Raw genomic sequence first — 9,538 nt, forward strand, 5'->3', positions numbered from 1 at the left:
CCATAAAGATATTCTTCTAGCGACCTCTCTCCTCTTTCACAGCTAATACAGCTTGTGAACCTCATGATTCAGTACCATGGTTTTAAAAAATGGAATTCGGATTGATTAGAAACGCCCAGATTAGATAAGTATCGGTCGAGATTGAATCCAACCGTATCAATCTATCGACCGATATCCATCCGATTCCGAGTTTTCTGACCTTTGTTCAGTACCATGTGATCTTTCCCCACCATGTGACTTAAACCACAAAATTATATCATATTACAGTGCACCGAATAAAGGAGTCGCTAAGTGGATAACGCAAAGATATGATGGCCGTTGCTCTCAAATCCGTCAGATGGATACTCTCTTTGCATCCAACGACTATTAAACCATCGCTCTGGATAAACATTTTTTTTTTTTTTTCTTAAAATCGCCGTAGATAGATCGCTCAGACCGTTTTATAATAAAATGTCACCGTCACCGAACATAAACAGACGAGTGACGACAACAGCTCACCAACAATTCACCATAAGCGCACGTTAGAATTGAGCCATGTCGACCACCACAGCCGCTGCAACATCCGTTCCTCGGTTACTCGGGCAAAGGCCCACTTAACAACTGGGCTACCCATTTGAGTGACCCACTTCACACTACCATTTTTGACACCTTCTCCTCATAAAGTTTTGATCTTTACTTTCGGCTATTCTACTTTCTTGCTTAGTGGCTAATGACATTTTACCCAAAGACAAATTATTATTTATATTCCCACCTTGTAAAAAGTTCAATTGGATTGGTGAAAGAGGGTATCTCTTCAGTCATTCATTTGACCCTTCCATTGGATTGGAAAAACGGTATTGTCAACCATAAACAATAGGGGGTGAGACTTTTTTTTTTTTTTTTTTAAATATTTACTATCGTACTTAATGCTGCTGGCCAATGGCCAGCCTATTAGGTGCTAGTAGGACTAATGACCACCTATTTTTATACACATCCACCCACTCACATATGCATACGAGAGGATTCAACTTCACAACTTCCTTCCCTAGGCACCAACTCTTCAAGCCGAACCCATAGTGCAATCTTATCCTCATATCACCATTGGTGAATGGGAGATCAAAACATAATATATAACATTAACCTACTTGGAGAAAATTTTATAGCATATAAATGACTTGAAAACGGGTTCGTACTCCTGTTAAGTTGAAAGGATTATTACCCAACTTAAGGATTGATAACAAAAGTTATTAGGAATTATATGCACTTAAAATAGAATAAAGATGATTCGGGATTTGGATACGTGTCAATATCAGTTGTGTCCGATATCACTACTGGAATGATACAGTATCGGTGAATTAATGTCAATTCCTTGGCTGAATAGATTCTCACTTCACCATGCGGTGATGGGGAAGCTTAGTTGTATATTTTATGCTTTTCTCATAATTAAATAATGAAGTGCCTGTAGCTCGTTGTTGTAGTGAGTAGTTATATTTGGTGGCCTCGATTTTGGTGTTGTGGGTTCGACTTCCGTTAAGCACGTGTTTTGTCTGATATGTTAGCATGTATTTCAATTTGATAAGGCATTCTAAGAAAATTATAGGAGGTTATGTTCCAAAGTTCCAAAGTGTGGGCAAAAGAATGTAGCGGGTTGAAATAAAAATAAAAAATAAAAAATAAAAAATAAAAAATAAAAAATAAAAATAAAAAAACAAAAAAAACAAAAAAAAACAAAATAAAAATTCTATAAGATCTGGTGAAAATATCCTCTATAGTGAGTGCGGTGGTGCGATGAGCATCGCATGGCTGAGATCATCCGGACACTTATTTCGAGGTCGTCTCAGCGATATGATGCTCATTGCACCACCACACCCCTGCAGACAATAACCGATGTAGGATCTTTGAGGAGAGTGAGTGAGGCCCTCAGTAGAACATCTTAACCCATAGGAGTACACATAGTAGGGAGAAGAAAAGAGAGACCTTCACCCCCTAGATTTTATAGGGAGAGAGAGCAAAGGATCGAAGAAAATGGAAAGAGGTGGTAGATAAGGATAGGGGTATCAAACCCTAACTTGAACTGGTTTACCCGATCGAACCTAACCAAAAATGCGTAATCAAATCGGTTTCATATTGAGTTGGATTCTGTTTGGGTTATTATGGAATCGACGGAAAATATTTGATTAATGGTAAAAGGGTAAATATATGACTTTTTGAAGAAAACAAGGGGTAAATCAGTCCGATTCAATCCAATATGGACCGATCCGGATCCCGATTCCGGGTTCTTAAACCATGGATGAGATCATGAGATTAAGAAACGGGGAAATCGGGATTCAGGAAAAGTCAGTGAAACTTTCTTTCACTGTCAGAGCGAGCAACTAAAACCTCTCCTGTCTCTCAGTAGATGTTCGTCAAGGTCAGGTCCTGATCCTCTCTCTCTCTCTCTAGCTCTCTCTAATCAATTTGAGGTCTCTGAGTCCAAATTGTTTTAATCTCAGATTGGTATATTTCCCTTTGGCATTTAGAATTTATCACTTGGTGGGAATGGTTTATTGATTATTGCTTTTGGAAATGCTGAGGGTAAAGAGAAAATCTGCAATAAACTGTTCCTATAACGATCTTAATCACAAGCATAGCTCTGAAATCATAATCCAGACTGTTTCTGTCTTGGTTTTGTGATTAACTTGCACATCTTCCTTTGTTTTTTTTTTTTTTTTTTTTTTTTTTTTTTTTTTTATGTAGTATTTCGATTGAGTGATAGTTCTATTTTATTAGATTTATGGGCATTCATTGGTGTTCTTTGGTTCAAAAGGGGGGTTCAATGAAAAGTACTGTATAAGCATAAAACTGCCTTGTAATCTGACTTTTTTTGACGTACTAATGCTGAGGTTGAGTGTTTTAAGTGTCAAAAACAAAATAGCATGGCTGTGTTAGCTAAGAAGCTGTATCCTTCTCCCTAATGATGAAATTTGACTCATCGCATTGTTGTTACTGAGTGTGGTCATTTGTATAATGGTTACTGCTGGTCTCATCACAAATTTGGTTAAAATAATGACAATGAATAGACATTTGAATGATGATCTTATGCTTGAAATCTTTTTCTTGTGTTGTATGTGTGTGTGATTTGTGGGTTTCTTACATATTTAACCATTTAGATCTTATAATGTGACCCAAATTAGATGGTACCTTATTTATGCATGGAGTGTATGGAAGACATTTCCAGTATGTGGGTGGGATTTACAAGGACTGGAAGCTATCATGTTCATTGATAAGTTATAGGATGGGTTACCCCCTGTCGAAGTGTAACTAGATTCCATTGACTTCATCCTCCAAGATTGGTCCTCAATTGTAAGATCTTCCCCCTATCTTATTTCCTATTGTCGGATCGGTCCTCTTAGAGAATGCCATTAAGTGGATTGTGATTGCTATTCATTGCGGACCTTGAGTTCAAGAGAGCTTATCATGGGTTATCGTTGTTATTTTGGCTGGAGACAATCTCTTTTACTCTTCTTCATGTTGCTGGAAATATTTTACTAATCTGTCCAGTTTGATAGACTAGAAATAGAAGTGGTCTCTTCTGTAGTTATTGTTTGTAGCTGGCAGGCGAGGCCCTTTAGAAATTATCTAACCAAAAATAGAAACCTATTCTTTAGCATGCTCGTTGAATATCGTACTCCATTAACAGGGACTGTAACCTCTGTAGCAGATGATACGGCTAAGCCAAGAGCTTTTGGAGTGATACACATTGGGCCATACTTTTAGGAATGTTCTAGTTTTTTCCTAAATATATTTTTTCAGATAAAGTAAATGAATGATAGAAAAAAGATACAGCATATGAGAAATAGAACAAAGAAAATAGCCCACTGTGCTAATGAGCAAGTAGCACCTTTGCTTGGAGAAGAGGTGCCCAAAATGCATATTAACCTCTCCACACTATAGTTGCTAGTTCATCTGCTATATGAATAGGCTGATATTTTGTTTACCAGTTGTACATTGTGATGCATTTTCTCCAATGTCATTGAATGTGTGGTCAGCACATGTTGACTTGCTTCAATTTTTTCTGAAAGACTTACATATGTTTTATCAGCTGATTAGAAAAAAATGCATTGCAAGATATAGTTCTTGTTCATCAGCAGAAATGGACATCTCATAATACTACTGATATTTAGTATTAAAGTTCCTTAGGTGCCTTTCTTTCATGGCTTATGATTATGCAGATGGCCTCGGTTTTTACATGACTTAGTTTTCTTCTCAAGATCTGGATATGGTAACTCCCAGTTTTCTGTGGAATTTTGCTAAGAACTCTGTGACGGGCGGATTGATAGCTCTTACCATTTCGGATAGATATGCAAGTGTTGTTTCTGTGCAAGGCCTCTCCATGCATCCCACATTCAATCCAGGCACAACCGCCTTTCTGGGATCATTGACAGGTAAATCCCCTTCACCCATGCATTTTTGGTGATACTAGGTGAAAGCTTGAACAAAGGTCTGAACCTCAGTCTTTTAACTACTGAGTCATTAGTCACTAATTACTGCTGTTGTTGCAGGTGACTATGTTTTGGTGGAGAAGTTTTGCCTTGAAAAATATAAATTTTCACATGGTGACGTGATAGTCTTTCGGTAAAGCTAATTCTTAATGTAACATTTGGACTTCTCATTTTGGTTCCCCACCACCCCCCCCAAAAAAAAAAATTCATTAAGAATCACCTCCTTTTGGAGCTATGGCTGGTATGCTTGAGTGATATATCTGCATTGGTACATTAGCGTACAATATTTTACACGGTTCATAATCTGTAGTCCAATACTTAACAATCTCTTTTAACATAAAATCACCTTCTGTTCTTCTGGGTGTAAACTTTAATCTATAAATGTCTGGTATAATTTAGTCTGTGATTCCTGACCTCTAATAGCAGCTCTAAGAAACGGAAATAAGTATCTTTGTTAAATTATTCTCTCATTATTTTAGAGTAGAATTAGTTATCATACATTTACCATCGCAAGTACTGAATTAATGATGTTCACCTTCACTAAATGTCGGTGCGCACTGTGCAGTGTTTGCAGGAACATTGTCATCTTGAATGTTAGACACTTTGTAAGCACCAATATGTGTGCACATCTTAGTATATTGCAATCATGCATGGTGACTAATTTCAACATTTAATGCATTCCCCATTAGAAATTTGTAAGACACTGAGAGAAAAGTACAATCTAAATAATTTTCTCACTATGGCACAATTATAAACTTTCCATGAAGGAAATCCTGCTGACCCAATGGTCAAAGGTTTTTGTTGTTCTGATTTGAAAATATAAGCTCATGTGTGCTTAGTGCAAATCAATTGCTTTGGAGCAGTTATCTGGAGCTTTTTCTGTTGCTTTCATTTCATGAGCTATTGAAATTATGACATCACCGTGCCATAAATTAAAAAAATTGTAGGTCCCTTATTAATCACAAGGAGAAACACATGAAGAGAATAATTGCTTTGCCTGGTGACTGGATCAGAATCCCTCATTCATATGATGCGCTGAAAATTCCAGAAGGGCAGTGCTGGGTGGAGGGAGACAACTCAGATTCTAGCTTGGATTCGAGATCTTTTGGCCCGGTATGTTACCATATTTCTAATTGAGTTGAAAAAGGACATGATATAATCCTATGATAATACAACAGTTGGAGGATTTCTTATCACTTCACTACCATATTTCAGTTGAATTGATAAAATATTGAACATTTTTTCATATATTAATATATGGGACCAGAATGCTGTGTAGCCATGCTTTGTTATACAGCTCCAAAATCTACCATATGGCAGCTCAGGTGGCAACCAATGAAAGGCCAATATGGAGCCCACATCACCCCCACTAATTAATTTTCAGCCAGTACATAGTTCACCTGATGGCAGAACAATTAGGGGTGAAGCCCAACATGCGTAATAAAATTTGACATTTGATTAATTCATAGGATTCCCTGTCTATTCAGTGGTTAGAATGGCCGCATAATACTGCCTTGCATGGTTCAAATCAAGGGTCTATTGCTGCAGAAAAGAGTTCTCCCCATATTTGACTAGTAGTGAGAAAATACTTCTCTTTAGTTGTAGTTACGGATATAGTTTCTTCTTTACAAATCAGCTCTATATTCTTTGTTTTTTAAGAAAATAATTAAAGAACATTAGAATCCTAAAGTAGGGGATAGCAGCTGTTAGCAGGGATGACAGTAATAGATATCATTTAGAGGGTTATTTACTTGTGCCACGCCACGAAGAGTGAACTGAAAACCTGGGTGGAGAGCCAAGAAGCAGGGGCTACATGTCCTCCCCCAGATTTTGAAATTTCCCAGTTCGTATCTTCCTAATTGTAAGTAGCGAAAATACGTCCCAATCTTCCATTGTCCTCTCAGGTTACTTGTCAGATGTTTCTTTCTCATTTGTCCGAAGGCAGTGAAGTTCCCAAAAACTTTTAGTGCTGGGATGAAAGATTTATTTTAATATGTCATCTAGGAATGATTTGGCTTTGCTTGTATCATGAGTTTTCTGCTTCATTGCATTTCCAGATATTTTTTCTTTCTCATTTGTCCGAAGGCAGTGAAGTTCCCAAAAACTTTTAGTGCTGGGATGAAAGATTTATTTTAATATGTCATCTAGGAATGATTTGGCTTTGCTTGTATCATGAGTTTTCTGCTTCATTGCATTTCCAGATATTTTGGAGCAAAACTTCACCCTGTGTTAATATATCTATTTGAGCATTGATTGTCTGTGGCCCCTTAGTATGTTTCTCTCATAGTTGTTCCTTATTGTTTTGAATCTCTGAACATGTAGAAGCATCTTAAGGTGTTTTGGTAAATACACTGAATGATGTATTATTGTGCTAATGTAATTCCCAAAACTATCGATGACATGGTTTGGAGTGCAGTTTCCACTACTTGGGAATTCTTGGTACTCATGCACAAGACAAGTAAATAGCTTCTGTGAGTCTACTAATACCTTATGTGATATTGCTTCATTTTTCTCTCAGATTCCTTTAGGTCTAGTTGAAGGAAGGGTGACCCATATAATCTGGCCTCCTCAACGAGTAGGCGAAGTAGAGAGAAGAATTCCTCGAGGCAGGATTTCATCGTACTGATTCTGTTTCCAGTGGTTCATTCGTTTTTGCCTGGCCTGCAGAGAAACACTACTGTTCTTTTCAGCTAGAGTCCAACAATATGGATTGAGTATGTGGATCAAGATATGGTGTAAACAAATTCTGCCACCCAAAAGCAAACAGGAATGTCAAGATGTGTAACTACAAGAAACTGCTTCTGATTGTGCTCAAAATTCTTACAAAAAAATAAAAAAATAGTGCTCAAAATGCTAGTGTTTCCAATTTTTTGTTCATTTTTAGTGTTTTTCCCCCCCCTCCCCCCCAAAAAAAAACCCAATCAATGAAGTTCTTCAAAAGGGGGTGTTTCAATTTGGACTCTTGAGGTACTTGACTAATTAAGGTTGATATTGATCATTTAAGGTTTCTTACATGCGGGAGCCTCGTGTACCAGGTACGCCTTTTTTTTTTTAGATTTCCTACATTTCCCATGAAGTAAGGTCAGTGAGAGGATTTTCAAGTTCAGAATCGGTCACAGGATCAATCTCTATCAATTCCATTTTAACTCGAAGTCATATCATCTCAGAATCAGTGATAATGCCAAGATTTGGTTAGACTCGTTTGAAATCAGCCCGGCTTGGCCCAACTCAGGTCGGACTTAATATGTACAAAGTCAATATATTTAGAGATGGCCTCATCAATTCTGAGTCAACTCATACGATTCAGTTAATTCCGATCCGAGTTTTAAAATCATGGTAGAACCGCAGAAAGGCAATAAAGAGAATAATAATGCTCCAGATGACAGGCATTGGCCAATTGTGGATGTCCATTACATAACCTGTATTATTATTGCCTGATAGTGATTTGGATTACACTCTAAAATTGCCACCGTTGAATAGGCATCTCAGAAGCGTTATCTTAGTATATGTGGTTATAGATTTGATCAAATTGGTGGCAGCTCAGATACCACGCTATGTTCCTTATTATTGTGATTCCACTTCTAATACTTAGTCATTCACGTGTCTTCATCTAAATTCCACGGACAAGTAAGGCTGTAAAAATATCTTCTAGAGTAATCAAATTTTGTGATCCATCTCAATTGTGCGTTCTATCTGATACAAATATTTTTTCTTTGTAATTTTACCATTGATATATAAGAGACAAGATGAATTTAGTCATTTGTTAAATTCTGAATCTTAAAGGAACTTTTCGCCGTGCCTTATTTTTTTACCACATAGATTTATGATTTTCATAATCTAATATTGGTTAAGGCTCTCTTTGGTATGATTTCTATTTGTATTTATTAGCAATTTTTTAGAAATTATTTGTGATAATGAATTATGGATCATAAATAGTATTCGTTTGGTTACTATTTATAAAATATATTATATAATGAGAAAATAGGTTTCAGTTTTCACCTTTAACTTTGAGTTTCGAGCGAGAGAGATAATAGGATTCAAGACTTTTTATTGGAAAAGTATAAAACATACTAAAGTTACTTATTTCCCATTTATTTTGAATAGTTTAGCACACGTGCTCATTTAAGGTAGCAAAAATCAACATAAATGATTTGTTGCCACAAATCACAAATAGCTTGAGAGTAATTGTGATTTATGATTTATTCTAATTTATTATAAATAGAAATAGGTGCTATAAATTATACCAAACACTTGTAAAAATAGAAATAAATCAAAGAAATACAAATAGAAATCATACCAAAGAGAGCCTAAATGAAGAATTCTTTAAATATATCACCTATCAAATTTGATAACCTATCTCAATCATATGATCTTTAACTTTTCGATTTTTTCTATTTAAACTTGCTAATATTCTTAGTTTTTTAAACATTTTTAAGAGCTCTAGGTGCCTAATCAAATAACACAAATAATGCTGCCATTTAGAATCAATCATAAAATTTATCAAAAAAAAAAAAAATTATAAAATTGGAACCAAATGTTAAGTTGACTCCTCAAAACTGTTATGACATAAATTCATTAATATTAGAAGATTGTGAGAGGGCACTAAACATTAATTTAATAGGATGATTGTTGTTGAATTTTAATTTTATCAATGAATTAAGAATTGCTTGAGCAGTTTTCCCTTTACTCCTCCTAATGATATGATGTTTTTGTTTAAGTAAATAGCTTACCAAGTTATGCATCAAGGAAGAATATTTTATTTATAGGAATGACCGTGGATGTATCTAATTGTTTTGAGTAATGAATTTTCTTTGTTTTTATAATAAAAAAAGAAAAGGTTTCTTTCCTATCTGCATCTTATAATATTATATATATATATATATATATTAAGAAAAGGGAGGGGATCGCTATTAGGCTGCATAACCCTTGCACTACTGCAGAGACCAATGAGAGTGTGCATAAGGGCATCCAACAACTATGAGATTTTTCTTTTCACGAGGTGGGGTGATCATTTTTCCCTTTTTTTGTCTAAGCATTAATTCCACATAACCTGGCAGTCTTTTTTTTTTTTTTTTTTT

General features: G+C 35.7%; 1 protein-coding gene across 4 annotated transcripts; it reads left to right on the forward strand.

The window, feature by feature from the left end:
* The first annotated feature begins 2,285 nt into the window (after positions 1-2,285).
* LOC122091108 (mitochondrial inner membrane protease subunit 2-like) lies at positions 2,286-7,311 on the forward strand. 4 transcript variants are annotated; one of them, XM_042660953.1, is made up of 5 exons: positions 2,286-2,394; positions 4,191-4,403; positions 4,521-4,593; positions 5,408-5,573; positions 6,979-7,311. In XM_042660953.1, exons 2-5 carry the CDS (start codon positions 4,238-4,240, stop codon positions 7,084-7,086), a joined length of 513 nt encoding a protein of 170 aa, XP_042516887.1. In that variant the 5' UTR covers positions 2,286-2,394; positions 4,191-4,237; the 3' UTR covers positions 7,087-7,311. The 4 variants fall into 4 exon arrangements, with proteins under 4 accessions (XP_042516887.1, XP_042516880.1, XP_042516895.1 ...); XM_042660946.1 differs by having other exon boundaries at positions 2,293-2,389; XM_042660961.1 differs by having other exon boundaries at positions 2,299-2,475; positions 5,474-5,573.
* The last annotated feature ends 2,227 nt before the right edge of the window (positions 7,312-9,538 follow it).

This window comes from Macadamia integrifolia, chromosome 2, assembly GCF_013358625.1.
Source record: "Macadamia integrifolia cultivar HAES 741 chromosome 2, SCU_Mint_v3, whole genome shotgun sequence".
Taxonomy (NCBI): domain Eukaryota; kingdom Viridiplantae; phylum Streptophyta; class Magnoliopsida; order Proteales; family Proteaceae; genus Macadamia; species Macadamia integrifolia.

What these genes read in the sequence shown, in the direction of transcription:
- LOC122091108 (XM_042660953.1), top strand. Translation starts at nt 4,238, where the DNA reads ATGGTAACTCCCAGTTTTCTGTGGAATTTTGCTAAGAACTCTGTGACG. An exon ending in CTTTCTGGGATCATTGACAG is followed by an intron (nt 4,404 to 4,520) that starts GTAAATCCCCTT and finishes CTGTTGTTGCAG; the next exon opens with GTGACTATGTTTTGGTGGAG. An exon ending in ATTCGAGATCTTTTGGCCCG is followed by an intron (nt 5,574 to 6,978) that starts GTATGTTACCAT and finishes TTTTTCTCTCAG; the next exon opens with ATTCCTTTAGGTCTAGTTGA.